This window comes from Canis aureus, chromosome 11, assembly GCF_053574225.1.
Source record: "Canis aureus isolate CA01 chromosome 11, VMU_Caureus_v.1.0, whole genome shotgun sequence".
Taxonomy (NCBI): Eukaryota; Metazoa; Chordata; class Mammalia; order Carnivora; family Canidae; genus Canis; species Canis aureus.
Window position 1 is genome coordinate 71,390,366 of NC_135621.1, and position 25,759 is coordinate 71,416,124.

The window sequence follows — 25,759 nt, forward strand, 5'->3', positions numbered from 1 at the left end:
CACAGAGAGAGGCAGAGACACAGGCAGAGGGAGAAGCAGGCTCCATGCAGGAAGCCCGATGTGGGACTCGATCCAGGGACCCCGGGGTCACATCCTGAGCCGAAGGCAGACACTCAACCACTGAGCTAGGCAGGTACCCGCACCTTAACAAATTTTAAAAAGATCCTAACCAGCATTGAGAAGAGCTTGGGGAAAATTCACCATCTCTTGTGGAAAGACGGACTGTAAATTGGTCTAACTTTTCTGGGAGGCAGTTTGGCAATAAACGTTTGGGTATTTTGGCAAATGACGTTTATTTATTTTATTTTCTAATATTTTATTTATTTATTCATGAGAGACAGAGAGGCAGAGACATAGGGAGAAGCAGGCTCCATGCAGGGAACCTGACGTGGGACTCGATCCCAGGACTATGGGATCACGCCTTGAGCTGAAGGCGGACACTCAACCGCTGAGCCACCCGAGCGTCCCTGTTTATTTTAGAGAGAGTGAGAGAGTGAGTGTGATTTGGGGGAGGGGCAGAGGGAGAGGTAGAGAGAAAGAGAGAGAGAGAGAAAGAGAGAGAGGCAGACTCCTGCTGAATGTGGGACCTGACTCAGGGTTCAATCTCATGACCCTAAGATCCTGACCTGAGCCAAAATCAAGAGTCTGACACCCAACTGACTAAGCCACCCAGGCGTCCTGGCAATAAATGTATAAAAAATAAACTATACCTTGGGGCACCTGGGGGCTCAGTGGTTGAGCATCTGGCCTTGGCTCAGATTGTGATCCCAGGGTCCTGGGATCGAGTTCCGCATCAACCTCCTCACAGGGAGTCTCCTTCTCCCTCTGCCTGGGTCTCCGCCTCTCTCTGTGTATCTCTCATGAATAAATAAATAAAATCTTTAAAAAATAATAAACTATACCTCTTACTTAGCTATTATATGTTTAGGAATTTCTTTAGAGAAAATAATAAATTAAAAGTGCACTAATCCAGAGGATTGGAGAAAATATTTGGAAGTCACATTTAACTAGAGTTTACTATCCAGAATATGTAAAGTGTTTCTACAACTCAACAAGAAGACAAACAACCCAATTTAAAAATGACAGAGGGGGCTCCCTGGGTGGCTCAGCGGTTTGGCACCTGCCCTTGGCCAGGGCATGATCCTGGGGTCCCGGGATCGAGTCCCACATCGGGCTCCCTGCATGGAGCCTACTTCTCTCTCTGCCAGTGTCTCTGCCTCTCTCTCTGTGGGTCTCTCATGAATGAATAGATAAAATATTTTTTTAAAAAATTTTAATTAAATGAAAATGATAGGATTTGAATAGACATTTCTCTAAGGAAGATAAACAAGTGGTCAATAAGCACATAAAAAAGATGCTCAACATCATTAATCGTGAGGGAAATCCAAATCAAAACCACAATGAAATACCACTTCATACCTACTAGGCTGACTATAATTTTAAAAAACAAAGCCAGAAGATAACAAATGTTGGGAGGACATGGAGAAATTGGTATTTTTGTGCATCGCCAGCGTGGATGTACAATGGTGCAGACACTGGGAAAAACAGTTTGGCACTTCCTCAAAACGTTAAACATTAAAAAAAAATTGTTAAGCGTAGAATTACCCTATGACCCAGCAATTCCACTCCCAGCTATATATACTCAAAAGAAATTAAAACAGGGACTCTGTGCACACCAATGTAAACATTATTCATAATAGCAAAAGCTGGAAACAACCTAGGCATTCAGCAACAGATGAATGGATACACAAAGTGGGGTATATTCGTGTACCCAAAAAGGAATGACTTTTCGACATATGGGTGCACTTTGGAAACACGCCAGACATAAGAGGACAAATACTATATGATCCTATGTACTTATATGAAATATTTAGAATAAGTAAATTCATAGGACAGAGAGTAGATTAGAGGCTATGGAGGGTGGGGAGGAGGAAAGAAATGGAAGGTTCCTGGTTAGTGGTGACAGACTTGGGAAGATGAAAAGGTTTTGGAAATAGATGAAAAGGATTTTAGTGATGATGGTTACACAACAATGTGAATATAATTAATGCCTCTGAATTATACACTTGAAATGGTTAAAGTGCTGGGGCGCCTGGGTGGCTCTGTTCACTAAGCATCTGCTTTCAGCTCAGGTCATGATCCCAGGGTCCTGCTCAGCAGGGAGCCTGCTCCTCCCTCTGCTCCTCCCCCTGCTCATGCTCACTCTCAGTCTCTCAAGTAAATAAATTAAAAAATCTTTTAAAAAATGGTTAAAATGACATTGTTATATATATATTATCATAATAATAAAGATTTGTGAAAGAATTTAAATAAAATTGTTTTGTGAAATGTGAAAAAGTCAACTAAATATTGTATTGTATCATAGAATTATTTATATTTACATTACTTTATATTTTTATATTTGTATAAATTATATGGCATAGACTTACGGCACATAATTCATTATATATTATTATTTTTGATAACCAATAGGGGATGACTCAAATAAATTACGGAAAATTTATACGATGTAATACTATACAGGCACTCTAATGATGGGGCACAAAAATATTGGCTGGCTTGGGCAACATCACTATAAATATATTTATATTATATTTGTATATATATAAATACGTAAGTATATATGTGTACACACACAACACTGGAAAATATTAGAAATAAAGAATACATTGCTCATTTAATAACAGCTGTCAGAAGAACCAGAACAGAAATATAAAATATGTCAATAATATGTTATAAAATAATCCCTCAGGCTATATAAAAAAGTAAAATCCTAGTCTATGCTGTTTATAAGGAACAACTAAAACATAGTGACAGATGAGTGACTTTAAAAAAAGGCAGCTTACATTTGACAATATAAAAAAGAAAGGGATTACCCTACCAGGAAAAAGAAGAATTTGAGGAGAAAAAGCATTAAATAGGAAAAAATGGATGACTTTATACATATTTTTAAAGATTTTATTTCTTTATTTGAGAGAGAGAGCAGGAGCAAGAGAGCACGGGGAGGGGGGGGAGGCACAGTGAGAGGGAAGTGTGGGGCCCAACATGGGGCCCAACGTGGGGCTTGATCACAAGACCTCCAGACCGTGACCTGAGCTGAAGGCAGATACTCAACCGATTGAGCCACCCAAGCGCCCAAGATCACTTTATATTAAGAAAAGTATTCACAACAAAGATTAAATTGTCATGAAACTTTAGGTACCAAATAAGTATTGCATTCAAATCTATAAGAAATTTGAAGCTCCAAAAGACCTTGATGGCCACAGTATGCCAGATAGAGTTTAACAAACACAGCCTTGTTCTTTGGCAGATTGATGAGGCAAAGCATAAACAAGGATATATAAGATTTATTTTAAAAGATATGTATTAAACTTTGAATCCTATAGACAGAGGTTCCATCTTTTCTCTTTCTTTCTTTCTTTCTTTCTTTCTTTCTTTCTTTCTTTCTTTCTTTCTTTTTTCTTTCTTTCTTTCTTTTCTTTCTCTTTTTAAAGATTTGTTTATTAAAATAAAATAAATAAATAAATAATAAAAATAAATTTTAAAAAAGATTTATTTTAGAGAAAGAGAGAGTGTGCAGGAGGGAGAGGCAGAGGGAGAGAGACAAGCAGACTCCCTGCTGAGTGTGGAGCCCAATGCAGGGCTCAGTCTCATGACCCTGAGATCATGACCTCAGCCGATATCAAGAGTAGGACTTTTAACTATCCCAGGCACCCAGGCACCCTGGCATTCCCTCTTTTCTAGTGCCCATGAAGCACAAACAAAAATTGATCTATTAATTAGACCATAAAAATTATATGTAGAAATTACAGCACCTTTCTGGAAAGCTATTTTGCAACACATATTGAAAGGGTTAGGAAAATACATGATCATAAATCTGGTAATTCCCATTTTATGAAAATTTATCCTGACTCATCAAGAAATGCACAAAAATTCAACCATAATTGCTTATTGCAGCAGTGTTTATAATAGTGAAAAACTGGAAACAAGAAATATCTAACAGTGGGGGAGGGTGATCTAATAAATTATTTTACCTGTATACAATGGAATACCTTTTAATCATCAAAGAATGACGTTGTAGAAGAATATCTAATAAATTAAAAGAGTCTACTTATGTAAAAAAAAAAAGAAAAAAGAATACAGAACACTCTAGGGCGATCACACAGGAATCTATACATATAGAAAAAAGTCTGTAAGGATATGCACACACCAAAGTGTGAGGAATAGTAATCTCTAGATGGTGGAATTAGGATTTTTATCTTCTTTTAGGTCTTTATTCTCAACATTGAACATGTATTATTTTCTGCAATTAAAAAAATAACACATATTCTTAAAAAAAAAAAAAAAAAACACCTTTCTGGAAAAAGCCAGAGAAGATTTAAAAAGTTAACACTCTGAGTTAACAGAGTTAACACTCTGATGACTCTGAGCTGTGAATTCCATGTTAAAAGCCATTTTTCTGACTGTATCTTTGCTTCCCTTGTTCCCAGGGTGACACATCTGGAGACTACAGAAAGGTTCTGCTCATTCTCTGTGGAGGAGATGATTAAAATAAAATCCAAGAAGGAAAGGAGGATTCCCAACACTTTGAAATTTTTTTTAACTTCGTTTTTCTACACTGCTATTAGCATTATCTCAGAATGCTTATTTCCAATTAAAACGCCTACAGATGCTTCCTAGGATACATACAGACTGACTCTTATTATTCATCAGCAATTACTCATTATGATGCTTTAAAGCTGTACTTGCATTTCAAAGCTTATAAAACCTAAAAGGAGATTTAAAATTAGAAATAAAAATGTACTCCACCTTTTAAACAGATTTCTTCCTCATCTGTGTTTCACAGAAATTGGAATGTATTAAATTTATTTCATGATTTTGGTGAAAAACTATTGAAATGGAAGATTGAAAGATTATTCTAAAATCACTCTCTGCTTCCCTAGTTCTGATTTCAAAGTGACTAGTAATTTCTTGATTTGAAATTGTGAGTATCTAGTTCATAAGACTATCTATCCAATTTGCTATTTTGCATGATCATACTTTGAAGACATCCAATAATCTCCTTTGTTTAGATTTTGTCTGTACTGTTAGTTAATCTACAAACGTTTGCATTGGAGACTTCCTTCCTCACATCTTATGTTAAGATTACTACTCTCTCCGGGTTGAAGTATACCAAAAATCAGCCAGCTTTCTGACAAATTAAATTCTAGGTGTGGTGATATAGATTATATATGTGTGATTAACAAACATAAATGCTGAACATTCCATGTTGTTACGGTTAATATCTTAATCTAGCTGGAAGATGAATGGAAAAAAGTGTGCAACTAGGTTTTTTTTTTTTTTTTTGTGATGGTATAATGTTCTGAATTTACTTAAAGGAATTCTTTTTGTGCTAAAAATAATTTAAAAAATATTTTTCAATTCTGTTAATTTGTAGTAATTTACGTTTGCATGTGCCTTTCAACTCTAGAATTATTCTGAAGTTGTACTTGATTTTAATCAAAAGTTCAGTTTGTATACATGGAAAAATAATTTTAATAAAATATGGTATCTTTAAAATGAGGTGTATTCTTTCTCTAATTTACTTTTCCACCTCTGAGATTTTTCACCATGGACCCTAAAAGGAGAGGTCTTTAAAAAGCTTGTATCGCTCAGTTTCTATTAGAAACTACAACATTAAGAAAAAAATAATATATTTAGTCTTATGTGCACTCACTGCTATAACACTAATGTTCACATACACCAAACACTAATGATATAAAATAATGTATTAATTTATTCTCCAGAAATGAGTGATGCTCTCTGTTCTACTAAATAGAACATTTGAATTAAGTGAGAATAACTGCCTTCTTTGTTCACTCTATAATATCTATTGTATTTTGATAGATGAATTTTTTTTTCAATTTGTTTCTACCTGCCCATTATAAATGCCTGAGTTATTGGTAAAGGTTATTTGTATGACTACTTAGTCATTCGCATTAATTATAGGAAACAGTACTCCTGCTTTGATGCCTACCTAGAAAAGTATGGCATCTCCAACTTTATTTGACTCTGGAAGCATTACAAGTTCTTGGTAGTTTTTAAGTTATATATATAATTTAGCCAAAATTTTAAATTTAATTTGTTCACTGGAGGCAGGATAAGGCTTTTTTTCTTTTTTTTTTTTTTGGCGATGGTATAATGGCCAGGATTATACCTCGGAAGGATGTTTATGGTCAAGGACAAGCATGACTCTGGAATATAATTATGAGGCACTTTGTTTTTCTCTCCCACTGTTCATGGGCCCAGCTCTTCTCCCAGCTTTAGATGAAAATTCAGAGGATAGAGCTGGAACCTTTCTGGTAACTCTTAGGTTTTAAAAAGTCCTACTGTGTAGTCCCTTAAGGTCACTTTAGTCATTAATATGTCTGATCAAAATTGCAAAGTGGATTTACAGTTGAGGCTTCTTCCCTTGCTCAGCTCTGGCCTATTGGCAGCAGGAATAAGGAATAGAGTGGGCTTCTCTTCTTTCTCCACCTGAGTTTCCTTCCACACACCCAACACTCCACCCCAGCCCAAACAGCCTGGGTGTAGCAGGAGGGAGAAGACTTAAAGGGAAGCAGGGAAGTTCTTACCTGTTATGGCTGTGGTGGTCGAGGGTCAGCACTTTAACATTGCCAGATCTTTAAAGCTGATTTTTTAAAGATTTTATTTATTCCTGAGAGACACAGAGAGAGGCAGAGACACAGGCAGAGGGAGAAGCAGGTTCCCTGCGGGGATCTTGGAAGTGTATGAGCTGCCAAGTCAACACCAGGGTTTACCAGGTACCATGGGGGTCACAGTGCATGTCGTTTGTTCAGGCAGGTTGGTTTGCTTCGGCCCCTCACTGGTGAGGAGCTGATTCTGAGCTGCTACCTGGGAAATGCTCACTTCGTGGCCAGCTCCTTGGTCCGGAGGGGTCTCCCGGCTCTACTCACCTGGGTCTTTAAAACCGGTAAAGTGGGAGCCCAATGTGAGACTAGATCCCAGGACCCCAGGGTCACGCCCTGAGCCAAAGGCAGATGCTCAACTACTGAGCCACCCAGGCGTCCCTGAAGCTGATTCTTGAGGGCATTCTCCTAGGTTCCTTTATCAACCCCATCACCAGGGAACTACTCATCTTCTGTTCCTTTGGCAAAGCAAATGGATTCTCCTTCTCCAGCCCCTGGGGATTCCATTCTTCAGTTACTCTTGCTAAAATCAGTTTATCCTTCCACACAGGCTTCTGGGACAGAACCTTAGATGATCCCATGCTGGCTGTCTTCTGGTGGCCCATGCTTTTTCCATGGGAGACACTTGCACATCCTTTGTGCTGACAAATTCCGGGCATGATGACTGATCCCCTTGCTGCCATCATTCTCTGCCCCTTTCCATCCCACCCCTTCCCAAGAAGCTGCTTCAACCGGCCTCTCCCCATTCAGATTTCTCGGGGATAAGTCAGACACCAGCCCGCTGGGGCCCTCAACTACATAAACTGGTGCAATCATTTCAGAGACCAACCTGGAAACAGCTAATAAAGATGGAAAGTTCCCAGGAAATCCGCTTCTAGGAATCTATTTGATGAATCTTTTAAGATTTTATTTGAGGGGAGAGCGAAAGCGAGAGATCACAGAGGGAGAGGGGGAAGCCAACTCCTGGCTGAGTTGGGGGCCCAATGTGAGGCTTGCTCCCAGGACTCCGATCCTGACCTGGGCAGAAGGCGGGCGCTTCACCGACTGAGCCATCCAGGCGCCCCTTGCTCCGTGAACCTTTGCACGCAGTGTTCATTGCTACTCTGTTAGGAACGACCTCGCTCCCTCAAAAGATAAATCGCGGGGTAGGGACACAATCAACAGTGAAAATTACCTGGAGAAACGTCGACTGGATAAGCCTCCCGAAGTGCAAGTCTGAGAAAGGAGCAAGGTGCAGAATGACAGGTGCGGTATAATTACGTGCCTGAATGTGTTAAAGAACACACCTTGCTCTTGGGTACAGGAACATGCATGGGAAAGCCCGAGGGGGAGGGCGAGCTTCGTTCTGTATCGTTCTATTTGAAAGACTGAATCACAACGATTTTAGTCTTGAATCCTCATACTTGCGGCGGGGCCACGTGGGGGGGGGGGTTATGGTGTCACTAAGCCATGGCCCGTACTTGGGAAAGGAGCACTGGGGAGTCAGGGGGCGCAGGCTGGCCGTCCCCGAGCCCCTCGCTCCACGCTCCACGCGAGGACCGCAGCCACGGAGGGCCGGGGACGCCCGCCCTAAGCGCCTAGGGCAGAAGCAGGCCGAGGCCCACCCCTCTGCGCAGTCGTCCTCCCCAGGAAGGCTTGGCAAACCCCCGCCCGCGGGATCCCGGCAAGGGGCCGGCTCCTGCAGGGGAGGGGACCCCCGCGCTGCAAGTCCCGGCCGCGCTGGAACCGGGCTGCGGGCAGGGATGCGCACGCCGAGGTCGGCCCGCGGGTCACGGGAGCCGGCGACCCGGGCCGCCCCCGCCGAGGCCCCGCCCCTCCCCGCCGAGGCCCCGCCCCGCCCGCGGCCGCTCCGGCGCAGGCTCCGCCCACCGCCCCCTGGCCCCGCCCCTTCCGGAGGCTCGCCGCGCGCACGCGCCTTCCGGTCCGCGCTTTGTTGCGACAGCGGGGGGCGAGGTGCTGCGGGCCCGGCGCGCCGCGCGGCTGGACGCGGCTGGACGCGGCTGGACGCGGCTGGACGCGGCGGGCGGGGCGGAGGATGGAGGCGGCGGCGCCCGCGGCGACGGTTGGGGCCGCGCGTGAGGCGGCGGCGGCGTAGGCACCCGGCGGGCGGCCGGGCCATGGCGGGAGGCGGTCTCCGCCGCGCTCGCTGAGGAGCGCCGAGGCCCCGGGGAGCCGCGGTCCATGGGCTCCCTGAGCAGCCGGGTGCTGCGCCGCCGCGGGCGAGCCCGAGCCCCGCCGGAGCCGGCTTCCGGGGCCGGGGGCGCGGCTCGCAGGCCGGACGCGGGCGGGGGCGGCGGCGGCGGCGGCGGGGCCGGCCACGGCTTCTGCTACTGTCCCGGCGGCCGCAAGCGCAAGCGGAGCGGCGGGGCCTTGTGCTACTGCCACCCGGACTCCGACACGGACGACGACGAGGACGAAGGCGACGAGCAGCAGCGGCTCCTCAACACGCCGCGCAGGTGCGTGGGGGCGGCGGGCGGGGGCCGTGACCCCTGACCGGGGGCCGTGACCCGTGACCTGGGCCGCGACCCGGGGGCCGTGACCCGGGGCCGCCGGGCCGAGCTTGCGCCTCCTGTCCGGGCGGGCGGCGGGAGAGCGCGTCCTTCTGCGTCCGGTCACCTTAAGGGGCCCCCGTGCCGCCGCCCGCGGGTGTGGAGGGCAGTGGCGGGAGCCGCGGGGCGCCCTCCCGGCCGCGACGGGGACGTTCACCGACGGGGACCCGGAACGCCAGCCCGCGCTGCAGCCTGCTCTGCCCACCCCCGACGCCTTTTTTTTTTTTTTTTTTTTCTTTCTTCTCAGAGTTGAAGAACAGGATGTTAATTGGTGAATTAGAAAATTAGAATGTAAAAAAAAAAAAAATTAGAATGTAGTTTGTGCGTACAGTGTTTTCACGCAAAGCAACCCGGTTGGTGTTTTGTTTTGTTTTGTTTGTAAGATCGTCAGCGGGGGTCACAAATGTACTTTTTTTTTTTTTTTTTTTAATGAAACTTTAAAAAACTCAAGACCTCCGCTGTACTTAACACGAGTATGACGTATGTGTCGTTAGATGAGAGGTTCACGGATACTCTGTTTCCTTTTTTTTTTTTTAATTTTTATTTATTTATGATAGTCACAGAGAGAGAGAGAGGCAGAGACACAGGCGGAGGGAGAAGCAGGCTCCATGCACCGGGAGCCCGACGTGGGATTCGATCCCGGGTCTCCAGGATCGCGCCCTGGGCAAAGGCAGGCGCCAAACCACTGCGCCACCCAGGGATCCCTACCCTCCGTTTCAGTAGTTGGATGTCTAGAGGCCTTTCGTGCAGGTTTCTGCAGGGAGGGCCGTGTTTATTTACAAAAATGGACACCCCCGCCCCCCACCTCGCACCGCCCCCCGCCCAGACGTCGAGTTTCCTTCTCTGGAGGGTTAGTCTGGTGAGCTGAGCTCAGATTCCGAGGTCTAGTCTGCATTCTGTGCTCACTAGCCTTATTTCCTCATAAGGAAGATGGAGATGCTAGTACTTGCATTTTACGGTTTGACAGATATTAGATTGTGTATAATGAACAGTGCCTAATGAGTGTGGTTCTTTTTTTTTTTTTTTTTAAGATTTTATTTATTTATTCATGAGAGATACAGAGAAAGAGAGAGAGGCAGAGACACAGGCAGAGGGAGAAGCAGGCTCCATGCGGGACTCCAGCCAGGGATTCCCCCGGGGTCACGCCCTGGGCTGAAGGTGGTGCTAAACTGCTGAGCCATAGCCCGACCTGCCGGATGTTGAAGCACTCAGTAAATATTATGTCTCCTTGAAAACTTGGCCCCCTTTATCATTACACACTCTCTTTATCCCTGGTAATATTTCCATGATTACTTTCGATAAGTGTTAAAACATATATCTTTTCCATTGTTTCCTTTTTTACCTGTATCTTTATAATAGGCAGCTTGTAGAGAGCATATAGTTGGGTGTAGCCTTTTTTTTTTTTTAATCCATTAGGATAATCTATGCCTTTTAACTATTATTTAGACCACTTATGTTTAATGTCATTGAAATCTGTGTGTCAGGGTCTGATTAAAAGAAATTATGCAGTAATTTGAACAGGGAAAATTTAACACAACCATTGTTAACAAGTAATGGGGAATTAAGGACTGAAGGTAAACTACTAAGGAAAGAGATCTCTACAAATATACAGGAATAGAGGGTATAAGGGTGTAATCACGACTTGGACTGAGACCGAATACCCAAGGAAGGAACAAATGTAGAATATAGCCATCTTTCCCAAACTGAAATTCAGATATTGGAGGTGGTGTGGCTGTAGCCCACACTAGACAGTAGAGAAGTTTGCTGAGATGTGGTAGGGTAAGACGGGCAGGCAGGCAGCTGCCCACTGGGATGCCAACACACTCGCTTGGAGCCTGTCGAGCCCACAAAGCCAAAAATATTTATTGTCCAGACCTTCACAGAAAAACTTTGCTAACCCCTGAACTACATGAGTGGACTAGAAAGTGTATAAAGCCGTATTACAAAATACATCGAGAATTTAGTATGTTTTATATCAGTAGAAGAGGCCTGGCTGTTCAGCCCAGCATGGATGAAAGGTGTAAGAAAATATTAAAAAATTTAATAGAAATTTGTGTGTTGGCACCAGTCATGGTCCCTGAGGTTGTCAGATGTGCTCTCCCACCTCAGCCATCTACTCCATGAAGAGCTTTGGCTTCCAGGCCCACCCACTTTCCACTCATTTAACGCCTTGACAGCTGCATCTTTTTACTTCTATGTCAACGTAACTATTAAAACTCAACTGTTCTGCAACCAGATCTTGGGTTTTGCTGTGTCTAGATTGTCATTAAATTTTGAGACCTAGTAGACAGTGTTTGTTATAACTATGTACATACCGTTCACTGCCAACAAGTAGTGTGCTAGGATTATATATTATACTTCCTGTGTGCGATGTCACAACTCGTTTTTCTGTTGAAGTTTTTAACCTCACATTTAAGTGCAATCTTTTTTCTATATTCCATCAAGTGCTCAGAAGTCAAACCCTGTTTTCATTTGTATCTTATTGCATAGTTCCCTTTTTTTGTATTGCTTTTTTATTTTCCTAGAGTTTGACTCTCCCCTCCTCAACATTGGCAAAAGAATAATATTTCTTCATTATATATTCAGGCTTTTCTATCTTCCAAATGTATTTTCATGGTGTCCTCCTCTAAACCCAAGTCCTGCCTCCACCCTTCATCCTCCTATTCCTTTTTTTTTTTTTTAAGATTTTAATTACTTATTCATGAGACACACACACACAGAGAGAGAGAGAAGCAGAGAGAGAAGCAGGCTCCATGCAGGAAGCCTGCTGCGGTACTCAATCCCAAGATGAAGGCAGATGCTCCAGCGCTGAGCCACCCAGGCGTCCCTCATCCTCCTATTCCATTCTGTATCCATCATTCTCCAGGTCTGCGCTTATCCAGGGACTTCATTTTACCACATCTCTAGGATTGTATCTAATTTTTCTGTAGCCTGTGTCTTTTTCTTTCTCACCCATTTTAGGGATCTGCATCCTCATGTATTTTCCTCAGAAAGGATGCAAAAGGAGGTAATTTGTGCTTGTCTAAATGTAAATTTAGCCTTTGACTTTGTTCATCCTTTGGCAGGGTATGGAAACCTAATCTAAAATAATTTCATATCCTTGATGATACTTCCTTGTCTTCTAGCCTACAGTGTTGATGAGAAATAGGATGCTGGTCTAATTAATTCTCTTTTCTTGGGACGTCCTCTCTCTGCATGTCTCTCATGAATAGATAAATAAAATCTATTAAAAAATAATAATAATTCTCTTTTCTGTTTAGGTGACCTTTTTTCCCTCTGGAAATTTTGGAATTTTTTTCTTTGGTATTTTGGAATTTAACTAGAATGTGCTTAAGTGTAGGTTTTTTTTTTTTTTTTTAAGATTTTATTTATATATTCATGAGAGAGACAGAGGGAGAGAGAGAGGCAGAGACACAGGCAGAGGGAGAAGCAGGCTCCATGCATGGAGCCCAACTCAGGACTCGATCCCGGGTCTCCAGGATCACGTCCTGGGCTGAAGATGGCGCTAAACCACTGAGCCTCTGGGCTGCCCATAAGTGCGGGTTTTTTAATTGCCTCAGTGCTTGGTTGACCTTACAATCTGGAGACTAGTTTGGAGACATTTTCTTTCAGGATTTCCTTTTTCCTATTATCTTTTTCTCTTTCTTGGACTCCTCTTAATCAGATTTTGGATTTCTTGGATTGTACCTGTTCCTTTTTTTCTTTTTTTCCTTTCTAGGTGCTTTTTGCTTTAAGTTCTGGGAAGTTTCCTTAACTTTATCAGTCTGACTCTCGTTTGGCTTTGTAATTTCAGTAACCTGCTTTTTAGTCTCTAAGAGCTCTTTTTTCTCCTTGTTTCATCATAGTATCCTGTTGTTTTATAAATGTAATATTCTCTCAGATTTCTAGATACACCAATTTTAGAGTGTTTTAAGTTCCCTTTTTCCTAAATTAATATATTTCTTCTGGGGCCAGTTCCTCTCTTTTCAATAGTCTTTAATCTCCCAATTCTCTCCATATTGGGTCATCCTTGGTTGTCTGCTTATATTTAAGAATGAATAACTGGTATGTGTATGTTTGTGTGTGTGTGCGTGTGTGTATGTTTTAATAGAGTAAATAGATCTATTGCTACCAAGCCTTTGCTTTAGGAAGACTGACTACTGAATTGGATATGAGTGGAACATGCTTTGTTTTAGAGTAGAGGTTCCCAAACTTTTTTTGTTCACAGAACCCTTAGTGTCTCAGTAATATTTTTCATGGTACCTCCAGTCCTAAAGAAGTACCTCACAGTTAGGCTCAAACTACTGCTTAATAGTAGTAGATAGTATAGTATCTGAAAGATACTGCTGTGTTGTTTCCTTCCAATATAAAATACTCCACACGCATCCTTGAGTTTGCTGTGGTGCTCCAGGTGCTTAGACACATGGTTTGGGGACCATGATTCAGGGTGAATGGGTTAAGAGCTCACAAACTACAGATTCCTCAAATGCCAGAATGAGGATTGCTTTGTCCGGGGTGCCAACACCTACACTAAAGTCTTAGCTTTTCCTGATAGATTTGTCCTCTCCTTCCTAGAAGAGCCTTGGAACCTTTGTCTGAGTTATCTATATTCTGGCTATCTGTGTTCTGTATTCATACATGGTGGAAGAGGCCATTAGGGGAACGTATTTCCCATTTTTGGCCTCACTTTTGCCTTTTCTTCCCCTGAGACCTCCTCCTCTCAACCCACACAGGCTTCTGAAGGGCAGATGGGTTTCAGCCTCCATCCTAGACCTTCACGATGTATTCCAGGTTGGGGCTTTTGCTGCTCTTTTGTGTTCCATTTCATTTTCTAACTTCCAGATCTACTGAATTCTCTCACCAGGTGATAAACCCATCCTTACTCTCTGCTGTTGTAGGCTTATTCCTTTCTGTGCTTTTAATCTTTTAATGTAATTTGGGGATGGTGCCATCAGGAACTAGAAACTATATTGTCCCATTTATTTCTCACAGTAACCCAATAAAGTGGTTATTATTAATATCCTCTTTACATCTAGGGTAACTGAGCTGTGGTGGAGCTGGGATTCAAACCCAAGTCTCTCCACCACCAAAGCATGTGCTCTTTTTACTATCTGTTGGGAAGACATGTCAAACACACTGGTTCAAGACATCATCTGAAATGATAGCTTCATTTTTTTTTTTTGAAAGATGAAACATTTTAACTACCAAGAAAACTTGTCAGGATTGGCCAGGAATATGAAAAAGTATGCATTGGCCTTTGCCTACGGCTTTTCTTACTCATTGGACCATCTTGAACAATGATTATCAAACTTAAAAATATATACAATTCATCTTTTAAATGAGATCTTACGCAGAATCCCCAAGATATTGGGGATCCCTGGGTGGCTCAGCGGTTTAGCGCCTGCCTTTGGCACAGGGCGTGATCCTGGAGTCCCGGGATGAGTTCCGCTTCGGGCTCCCTGCCTGGAGCCTGCTTCTCCCTCTGCCTGTGTCTCTCATGAATAAATAAATAAAATCTTAAAAAAAAAAAAAAAAGGAAATCCCCAAGATGTGATGCTGCTCTAGTTGAAGTTAGGTGAGGGTGTCCAGGGTTTACTTCTTAGCTCTTTCTTCTGGTGGCCCCGAAGACACTCTTCATTGAGCTTAGTTTTGAAAACCTTTGATGTAAGGCTGCAAAGCATTTGTCTAACGGGGAAAAAAAGTTGTTTGACTAGTTTAAGAATAGTTTGGTACCAAAATAAGATTAAATGTAAATTACTCTAAAAATTACTTGGGTAGGTAAAATTTTTACTCTTGTTCTCCATTTTGTAGTTGCAAAAAAGTATCATTGCAGTTGTATTGAGATCCTTCATAGTACTATTCTCTAAACAAGGAAGTCAGAAAAATCACTGTGCTGACTTACAGGTAATTCACTTAGTTCAACAATCACAAATTACAAAAAGGTGCACAGTGAAAGGTCACCTGTATATGATGTCCCATCTAGCCACTATTAACCCTTTTGGGAATAGAATACCCTAGAGATAACTACTATTAATTAGTTTCTTATGTTCTAATGCAAATTTGCATATAATATTCCTCTATCCTTTTACACAGTGGACAGGTTGGCTCTGTTTAATAGAAATTGAACAACAAGAATATTTTGTTTTATGCAATATGAATAAAACATTCAGTAATACACATATTATATTTGCATTTCTTTTAACAGGAAAAAATTAAAGAGTACATCCAAATATATTTACCAAACATTATTTTTGAATGGTGAAAATAGTGACATTAAGATTTGTGCTCTAGGAGAAGAGTGGAACTTACACAAAATATATTTATGTCAAGTAAGTATTTTTCTATTTCAGTAATCTAGGTAGTTATTTAAAAATAGCTCAAACTCTTTCAAGTCATGTTCTTTCTAATTGCATTTCACTACTTTGCATGGACAGTTGTTTAAGTCCTAACATCTCATTCCAAAGTCTTGTTTTATTAGAAATACAGCATATACTTAGTTTGGTCTAGAAAACAGATTTTGAATATTTATTGTCATACCAGCCCAGCAAATTTTTGTCATTACTTCAGTGAGGTTCTTGTATTGATGCCTTTTGTTGACAAAAGAGAAAAAAGGGGAAATTGCTGAATTTGTTTATTTGTATATAATTATTTAAATTGGATGAATTTAGCCGAAATGTTATTTGTAGTTATGGTTGAATATGAATGGGAAGTTTTGACACTTATTCTTTTCTTCTGGAAAATGCAGCTAAATTAAAGACCAGACCCAACAAATACAAACTAATTCATTCAGCTGATATACATATTTGGTTTGTGTGCTGAAAATATTACTATCTGCTACCTCATTTAATTTAAAGATTCAAAACTTTCAAAATGAAAGAGTCACTTTAATGGCTCAAATATTTTACTCATTCTTTCATCAAATCTATCTGTTCTTTCTTCAAATCATTGTTCTAGGCACTGGGAATAGAACAGTGGACAGTTCAGTTTTTATCCTCTGGAGTTTATATTTTCTCCCTTCTTCACTGTTTGACAGTAATTACTGGTAAGACAGTATAGTACAAGATTTTCAGTACGAATATTTTAAAGCGATAACATTTAAAAAAAAAGATAACATTTTAATCATGGTTTTTATTTGATTTTTTTGAATAAATTTACTTTGGCTTGAAGTATATAGCCTGGGGAATATATCAGAACAGTGGCCTCAACTTGAGGCTAGGGTCCATGTCCTCTTTTTTTTTAATCTATGAAAGCAGTTTTGTGAATTTAAGGATGAGAATACGTCTCTGAAGGCTTTGCCTCTCAAGAGAAACTGTATTGATAATAGTGCAAGTCAAATGCTAAAATATAGTAAGACCTCTAAGGAGTGAAACAATATTATGTTTACTGCTGTATTCACAGTGCCTTATACATTCAAGTATTCTGTAAAATTAGTCAATATCTGATCTATTCCAAAGTAATTCTAATTATGAGAGGTGCCATCTAGATTGTAACTAAAGACTTCATCTGTTCTGGTACCTTTCCAAGAATTTAAGTCCATTCTGGAATTTTCTGATTAGGGTAAAACTAAACTTTGGATTTATCTTAATTTCTGGGGAACATCCCTTTAATGCTGACTCGGGACTGGTTTGGACCCTTTACAGCCACTAACACAGTAAGGATTCAACAGTATGAAGGTTCACTCCTTCTGAGTATGTAATTATGTATTCACCTTGTGTGTTGTCAGATGTTTATGAGAGTCTTAAATATGTGTTACAAAGCTTGAATTTAGGATGTCATTGATAAGGAAAGCATATACAAGATGCAGAAATTGATTTAACTAAGTAAAAAGCTAATGTAAGTTTCAAATAGTAATATAGGGATTCAGTTCAGATAGTAATATGAGAATTTGGTTTAGTTTTCATTAAATTAATGCTCAACAAAGTATTCTGACATACCTTAAGTGTCCTTAATTTCATTTTTCCTGTAGACATATTTAGCAATTCTTTTTCTCTTGAAATAATATGTATTCTTTTTGATTGAACAGTTGTTTGGAATTAGGAATGGGAAAGTAATTTGGAAGAAACAAAGTACTGGATAATCGTGGTTTTTTTTGTTTTGTTTTTCTTTTTTTAAGTCTGGCTACTTTTCTAGTATGTTCAGTGGTTCTTGGAAAGAATCCAGCATGAATATTATTGAACTGGAGATTCCTGACCAGAATATTGATATAGAAGGTAACCACCACCATAATTACTATTATGCAAAAATTATAACATAATCTTTTTTTTTCTTTTGGTAGAAAATAAATATTTTTTTCTAACCTTGTAGGCTAGGAAAAAAGCCCCATTTAATATGCCAGGGTGACAGTTTTGTGTTGATTTGCTCCATAGTTTTTATCAATTCTATTCTATCTGTCCTTAACCTACTTAGTCATGTAGGTCTTATCAGTTTGCTTACTTAAGCTTGTAAATATATCTGCCTGGGATGTGGAAGATGTAGGGTGAAGTATTCCCCATGTATGAAGACTTTCATGTAATTGGTGTTTTAGAGCTCCGAGTTCTTAGATGAGGAAGCTGAGGCTTAAAGGATTTAGGGACTTATTTTAGGTTTTAGCAGTTTAGTGAACCTCAGTCGGCCTATAGTTTTTCTAATTACTGTTCCAGTGCTCATTCTCTGCTCCCCTCTTTATCCAAATGTTAAGTACCCAGTACTTAAAACGGAGGCAAAGAAAAAAGTTAAGGATATGTATAAACACATGCAAAAGTGGCAATAGAGAGAAGGAAGGATAGGCCTAAATAGCTGTGGTGGCTGGGGGAGAGTGTGGCATGGAGAGGACCTGGAGCTATTCCCCACTCCCCAGTAATGAAGCACTGAAAGCACCAGGGTTAAGAGTATCATGGGGTCTGTGTACTTAATGATTGGTCTACTCAGGGTATCTTTATAAAACTTTTCCAAGGGTGTCTTTTTTTTTTTTAAGATTTTATTTATTCATGAGAGACCTAGAGAGAGAGGCAGAGACACAAGCAGAGGGAGAAGCAGGCTTCCTGTGGGGAGCCTGATGTGGGACTTAATCCCAGGACCCTGGGATCATGACCTGAGCCAAAGGCAGATGCTTATCCACTGAGCCACCCAGGTGTCCCTCCAAGGGTGTCTTAATTCTGATTAATATCTTAATCTCTGTCAAGATTAGATACAGAAGAATCCAGCTGTTAGGTAGAATAAATGGAAATTTGTAACACTGTTATTAAATTAGCACCATTAATCGATAACCATTACTAACATTTTAATTATTGATACTTCTCTTATCCTTTTATGTACATCCTAAATTTATATGTATGTCTTAGAGTATGAAGATGATCGTTGTTGTTAGTTTAGTAATACTTTTATAGATACTGTTCTTATTTCATTCCCTATGTCTACTTTTGTTTTCAGCACTACAGGTTGCATTTGGGTCACTATATCGCGATGATGTCTTAATAAAGCCCAGTCGAGTTATTGCCATTTTGGCAGCAGCTTGTATGTTGCAGTTGGTGAGTATGCACATTATTCAAAGAAAGGATCACAGTTGGACCTTTGTTTCAAAGTATTTATTCTAAAAACAAAAATAAAGCTTAGCTTTTTAGTTTTTAGAATAAAATAAAATGTGTAAATATATCATTTGTGATAAGTCATTTAAAATGCTTAACCAAAAAAAAAATACTAATAAAATAAAATGCTTAACGAAAACCGATTTATTATAGCTAAGGGGGTCATCGTGTCTGTGTAAGATGAATGCAAGCAATTTCAGTGTAGGATATCTTAGAATTACTATAATGTGGTTAGAATTTACTTGTCTAAGTCCATTTACAGATTTCTGTTCATTAATGATTTAACTGTTATCAAGCAGATCACTTGATTACTGATTCATATGGGTCATGGGTTTGAAAAGCATTGAGTGCTTTGTCAGCTTTTTCTTAATTTTGAAATTGTTGTGGTAAACCACACAAATATATAAAATCCATTGGTAGAATGACAGATTTGTTCTTTCAGAAGAAGTATATTGAGCAATGTGTCAAACTAGACATAGGAATCCAAAGGTAAATTAAGACCTAGTCCCAACCTTTAGGGAACTCACAATATAATGTGTGAGTGGGGGGAAAAAAAAAAAAAATATATATATATATATAAATGTGTGTGTGGGACCCAGTAATAAAGAAATGTCTGGTGTTATAGGTATGGTAATAAACATCCTGTAGGATTTAGCAGATGAACAGAGGGAGTGGTCAGTTCAATTTGGTGGTGCAGAAGAGGAAGTTGAATCATGAAGACTGAAAATGTATTTATCTTGCAAAGAAAGAAGAGCGGAAGGAAGCTTTTTATACAGATGTAAGATGTGAAACAGTGGAGGATCAGAGAATCTGAGTGGGATATGGCTCTAGCACAGAGATAAGCACATATAAGCTCTTTAGCTTACACAATGTTTAAGAAGGGTTGTAGAGAAGGCAGCAAGGCCAGATTGTGAAAATCCCTCTATACCTTTTAAGAAGTTTTGACTTTGTATGTAGGTACTTTTGGAAGATTTTTAAAAAAATATTAATATATTGGGCATTTTATTTTATTTTTATTTTTATAGTAATGATTTATAGAAACAACACCAAAAGCATGAGCCATGAAAGAAATAACTGATAAACTGGTCTTCATTAAAATTAAAAACTTCTGTGGGATGCCTCGGTGGCTCAGTTGATTAAGCGTTGGCCTTTGGCTCAGGTCATGATCCCGGGGTCCTGGAATTGAGCCCTGTTTCTCTCCCTGCTGAGCAGGGGAGCCTGTTTCTCCCTCTGCCCCTCCCCCTGCTTGTGCTCTCTCACTCTCTGTCAAATAAAATCTTTAAAGAGGGACACCTGGGTGGTTCAGTGGTTGAGCATCTGTCTTTGGCTCAGGGCGTGATCCCAGAGTCCTAGGATCGAGTCCCACATCAGGCTTCCTGTATGGAGCCTCTTCTCTCTGCCTGTGTCTCTGCCTTTCTCTTTATGTCTCTCGTGAATAAATAAAATCTTTAAAAATAGATAAATAACAACAACAAAAAATAGATAAAAGTAAAATTTTTAAAGAAAAAAATTTAATTATTTGAGAGAGAGTGTGCATGTGAGTGGGAGATAGGGCTGAGGGAGAGAATCCTCAAGCAGACTTGCTGATGAGCTCAGAGCCTCATGTCCAGCTTGATTGTATGACTCGTGAGGCCATGACCCGAAACGAAACAAAAGTTGGGTGCCCAACTGACTGAGCCACCCATGTGCCCCCTTTTGGAAGATAATGATCAGAGGAAAGACAGTTATGTTTTAGAAAGAATACTTCAGAAATCATGTGAAGGATGTATTGAAGAAAAGATGAGTAATCTTACTGCAGTAGTCCAAGTGAGGGTCTAAGGTTGGGCAGTAGTGATAAGCATGGAGAGTAAAAACTGGATCACAGAAAGATTAATCCGGGATAATCCACGGACTTGGTGACAGACAAGATATTAAGAGGAAAGCGGAAGGAGCTAGAGGGGGGCAGGTAGTCTCAAATGACTTCCAGGTAAGTTTAAAATCCTAACAGAGTCAGTACTTTATTTTGATCTTTAGAAAAAGTTAATTGTTTCCTTTTCTGTGACATTTGTATGCTGATCTGTGTGAAGTATTAGTAAATAGCTTGCTCAATATACTTAGTTGAAATCATTTGATTTTTTACATGCTGTGATCCTTTTAATACTTAATTTTCAACAAGTACACTTTATTTTCTAACTTTAGTCCTTTTGGTTTTGTCCTAAATCCATTTTCTGCATTATCTTTATGACTTCACTAACTAATTTAATAATATACTTGCATGGTGAATGTATTTCAGAAATTTAGGTAAAAAGTAACATTTTTTCATATATTGAATAAAATTAGTTCATTTGAAATCTTACATCTAAACATTTCAGATTAATATTTCAATGTAAATAATAATATATTTGTTTTAGGTACATCTCTTAGAAATTGATAAGTGTTTTGTAGTTATAAACACTTCTGATGATTCATACTGTTCACTTGCCTAGCTCCATCACATGGTTGACTGAGTATGTTAAGAGATCTTAATTGAAAGAGAATAGGCGAACCAGGCCGAATGGTGCTTAAATTTGCCGGTCCTGGAGAGGGGAAGAATACAAAAGAAAGAATAGCAGTGTTCATCTGTTACTTTACTACCTTACTGCTTTTTACCCCCTCCATTCTGCTTTTCAATTCCAAGTATTTAGTTGAATACTTGCTGGATTTTTTTCAGTATTTTTACTGGACTTCAGATTTAGGCTTGCTACACTTGATGAGTTTTCTTTCATTTCTCCTTTTTTTTTTTTTTAACTTTTTAATATGTAAAAGCACATATTCAGAGCTAATTTTTCCCATGTGAAATGGGCCTTTCCAGTGCTTATTTATATTTGCAGGATGGTTTAATACAGCAGTGTGGTGAGACAATGAAGGAAACAATTAATGTGAAAACTGTATGTGGCTATTACACATCAGCAGGGACCTATGGATTAGATTCTGTAAAGAAAAAGTGAGTTACCTTTTTTATTTTTCCTCCCATCCCACTTGTGGGAATTTGGCTGCTTTGGTTTCTTAAGAGAATGTATAGCTATAAAAAAGAAAGAAATAAAAAAAAGATACAGGACTAGAATTTTGTTAAAGTCCTGTTTTACATTTGGATAAATTAGTAAATTTCTTGAAAGTGTTGTCTATGTAAGTGACCATGGGTGGGTTATACATGTTTATATGTGGCTTATGAAAACTCTGGTCACTCTTTACAGTGTCTTTTTTTATTAATATTTTTTAAGTAGTAGGCATAATAGACATTGTATCAATACACCTACTGGCAATGTTTTTAACTCCTGAGAATTTCAGTACCCATTTTCAAATTACAAAGAAGGTTATAGAAGTATGCAAGTACTTTCATAAATGATGTAACTCAAACCTGAAATGAGATTTTCTTAATTAGATATGCACTTATTAATATAAAGAGAATATTTCCTTAATAACTGCTGACAAAAACAATACTAAATTTTTGGTTGTTTAATTTAAAAATTTGAGCATGTTCTAGCAAGACTAATTGTTTTTTATTTTAACTGTAAGTTCTAAGTAAGTTATAAATACATTATATATTTACATATCATGTAATAAATAATTCCATGTTTTAATTTCAGGTGCCTTGAATGGCTTCTGAACAATTTGATGACTCACCAGAATGTTGAACTTTTTAAGGAACTCAGGTATTTTAATTTTAAATAACTTTGTAATTAATCATTCTAAATAATGTTTATTTGTTAAGGTATGCATTTCCTTTATGCAAAAATATATTACTTATGAAAAAGTGAACAATTTAATGAAAGGTATCTTGACATCTATGAACTGAAGAAATGCTTCACAAATTTCTTTGTCATAAATAATATGAAAAAATAATATGTATGTCTACTATTTTAACCAATTTTAATATAAAAACTTATTGCTAATATAAAACTATAGAAAAGTATCAAGTGTTACCTCACTTTTGCTAGGTTCTTAGAGAATCTAAAAGTTTTAAAAACCATCTTTACCATTGCAAAATTAAGTTTTAAAGATTTTTATTTTAAGTAATCACACCGAACATGGAGTTTGAACTCACAACCTTAAGATCAAGAGTCACATGCTTCACCAACTGAGCCAGCCAGGCACCCCTGCAAAATTAGGTTTAAGAAAATTGTTTTAAACTTTATACTAGGTCTAATGAAGTTAAATTCATGGTCAGGTTGGCCTTTTGAATATATTCCTTCCTGCCTGCCTTCCTTCAACAAATACTTCCTGAATGTCCACTATATATGAAGGTACTCTGTTAGGGGCTGTGAAGGATTCAGAGATTATTAATTCATGGTTTCTGCCCTCAAAACATCCCCTGTGATGTCAATTTTACTGAATTTTTTTTTTTTTTTTTTTTTTTTGCAGGGGTGGGTGGGCAAGTAGGAAAAAGACAAACATTCTTATGTTTAAATACAATATGGAATAGAGAGAATTCAAGTTTCTTTGAACTTTAAAGATGAAATACAAGAAGTAGTAAATGTGTTATTTTTATTGCTAGACCATCTCTTGTATTCCTGGGTCCGTTCCTTTCCTCTGCCCTTAAGAGGTACTTTGGTAGAAAAGTTTGAGAAGTATTACTAGTGATATCAGGGTATAAACAAAGCTCTGCATTATGTTTGGTTTGAATATCATTAGAAACACTTTTTTTTTTTTCTTGTTTATAATTTCTCATTGAGCTCTTTCAAAAAGAAATTGTAGTGGTCATCTTAAAAACCTAGATGTCCTTCTGGCTTTTTATGGCTTAAAGGAAGGGGGGAAAAACAGCTGGTGATATCCTTTCCACTAATACATATTTCTTGATCTTACTCATTAATAGTAATAATATGTTTTATGACCAAGCAGTTTTCTCAGGCTTTGATGTTAAAGGTTACTTTGAAGATAATAGACATTTCAGTGAAATTTTGACATGTCTTAAAAAAAAACAACAACAAAAAACAACAATGAATGGGCAAGAAAGACCTATAAGAACCCTGCCACTTTATCAGAGCATACTAAAAGTTATCTCATGGAGAACCTTGTTTTAACTGGGTTAATTAGCAGATCAAAGCTCTTTGTTTTCCTGTTCAAAGAAAGACCTTTCATAGTATACTGTCTGAATTAAAAGTATCCTTGTGTTCACGTAGGTTGTTTCTGTCTAAGATTCTTCCGTCTTGGGCAAAAAGACTGATATAATTTTTAATTCCACATTTTCTTTTCATAAGAAAGAATTAAAATTTTTTAATTCCACCAGAGTATTTTAGTCTGCACAAGAATAAACTCTACCTCTGCTTTATCTTTTCTAGTATAAATGTCATGAAACAGCTCATTGGCTCATCTAACTTATTTGTGATGCAAGTGGAGATGGATGTATACACAGCTCTTAAAAAGGTATTGACATAATATGTAAGGGCATCACCTCAGCATTACTTACAATAGTGAAAAATTAGAAACAGCTAGTATCCGGGGAAAAAGGAATGGTGTAAATGTAAGAGGAAATATGCCATAATGTTAAAAAAATTATTTGTTTAGGGATTTGCTGTCATGAGTGATTTTAATTTCATTCTTTATACTTGTCAACCTTAAAAGTATAATAGCCAGTTATTTTACCAGCAAAATGGATTTATTTGGGAATAGTAGAGGAATTGCAATTTGTGACATGTATGCTATGACAAACCATAGGCAACTCCAGACCTCAAAGGAAAGGAACATTATAGAGAAAAGATAGGGGGATCCCTGGGAGGCGCAGCGGTTTGGCGCCTGCCTTTGGCCCGGGGCGCGATTCTGGAGACCCGGGATCGAATCCCACGTCGGGCTCCCGGTGCATGGAGCTTGCTTCTCCCTCTGCCTGTGTCTCTGCCTCTCTCTCTCTGTGACTATCATAAATAAATAAAAATTTAAAAAAAAATAAAAAAAAAAAAAGAATTTGGGAGGGGCTGCTTTGAATGAAAGTCTGTTGGAGGAAAGTGAGTTCCTTGTTGTCTGAGTTGTGGTGTCTTCTTATTGGCTGAGCTTGTTGCTGGACAAGGAGAAATTCTTCCTTTTTCCTGCTAGAGTAGTAAAGTAGGCTTCTTCCTATTGGAAATGTGAGGCACCTGTCTTACTGTTGGGTCTGCATTGATGACAAGTGCTGGGCCATGAGAGCTCCCATCCTGTTTCTTTTGTTTGGTCTCACATACACTTTTCTATCCTAGGAATATGTTTCTGTTTTTTTCCCAGATTTTTTTCAACCATGAGGATGTATTATTTACATAATCAGAAATGTTAATTTATATGGTTTTTAGAAATGTTTTGAAAGTTGAAGTAATGACTTCATGATGAAAATTTCACTTTTTCTAGAAAATGGTGAAATTTTTTAAAGACCTTATTTGTACTTCAGGCACATGTTTTATTTCATCCATTTGAAACGTTTTAACATTTTTATTTTTATAACTCTGAAGAGACAAATCAGCTATCATTCTTGTTCTGTAGATGGTAGGACTTAGAACTCTTATAGTTACTGACAGATTTGAGGTAGAACCCAGGTTTGTGAGTCCTAGTCCATTGCTTTTCCCACTGAATAATTTTGCCGCTAACCTTTTGGCCCTAGCAATACAATCTCCGTTTAACACAGCTTTGAAATTAGGGAATGAGACATCTTCTAAGTTATATTATTGCAATTGCTTGTTTTTGTGGTAGGGATGAGATTCTATTACTGTTTGTTTGGTTTTTTTCAAGGAAGTTTAGTAACTTAGTTATGCAGTCATTGAAGGGTGGACAGCCCATTTCTATCTCTGAGCCACTGGTAGCATTCTTTGTTTCCTATTGTTGTAATTGCTTTTATGCCAGTAATGATAAGTGCTTACTATGTGCCAGGCACTATTCAAAGTAAGTTACACCTAATAATTCTTTCAATGTATGGGGAGCCTGGGTGGCTCAGCAATTGAGTGTCTGCCTTTGGCTCAAGCCGTGATCCTGGGGTCCCGGGATCGAGTCCCACATGGGGCTC

The 25,759-nt window shown here is 39.2% G+C and overlaps 2 protein-coding genes across 7 annotated transcripts in view; both read left to right on the forward strand.

Annotated features, from left to right (window-relative positions):
* The window catches only part of ANXA4 (annexin A4), a 49,249-nt gene extending 43,690 nt beyond the window's left edge, over positions 1-5,559 (forward strand). For all 4 annotated transcript variants that reach the window (XM_077915746.1, XM_077915747.1, XM_077915749.1 and 1 more), the window contains exon 13: positions 4,491-5,559. In XM_077915746.1, the coding sequence (XP_077771872.1) occupies positions 4,491-4,550 (60 nt within the window). In that variant the 3' untranslated portion in view covers positions 4,551-5,559. The remainder of the gene's footprint in view (positions 1-4,490) is intronic.
* A 3,048-nt stretch (positions 5,560-8,607) lies between these two features.
* The window catches only part of GMCL1 (germ cell-less 1, spermatogenesis associated), a 60,753-nt gene continuing 43,601 nt past the window's right edge, over positions 8,608-25,759 (forward strand). For 2 of the 3 annotated variants that reach the window (XM_077915744.1, XM_077915743.1), the window contains exons 1-7: positions 8,856-9,145; positions 15,423-15,546; positions 17,331-17,427; positions 18,626-18,723; positions 21,630-21,742; positions 22,386-22,451; positions 24,078-24,162. In XM_077915744.1, the coding sequence (XP_077771870.1) occupies positions 8,871-9,145; positions 15,423-15,546; positions 17,331-17,427; positions 18,626-18,723; positions 21,630-21,742; positions 22,386-22,451; positions 24,078-24,162 (858 nt within the window). In that variant the 5' untranslated portion in view covers positions 8,856-8,870. Of the gene's footprint in view, positions 9,146-15,028; positions 15,122-15,422; positions 15,547-16,171; positions 16,260-17,330; positions 17,428-18,625; positions 18,724-21,629; positions 21,743-22,385; positions 22,452-24,077; positions 24,163-25,759 lie in introns of those variants that run through there. The other variant, XR_013389889.1, reaches the window with a different exon arrangement.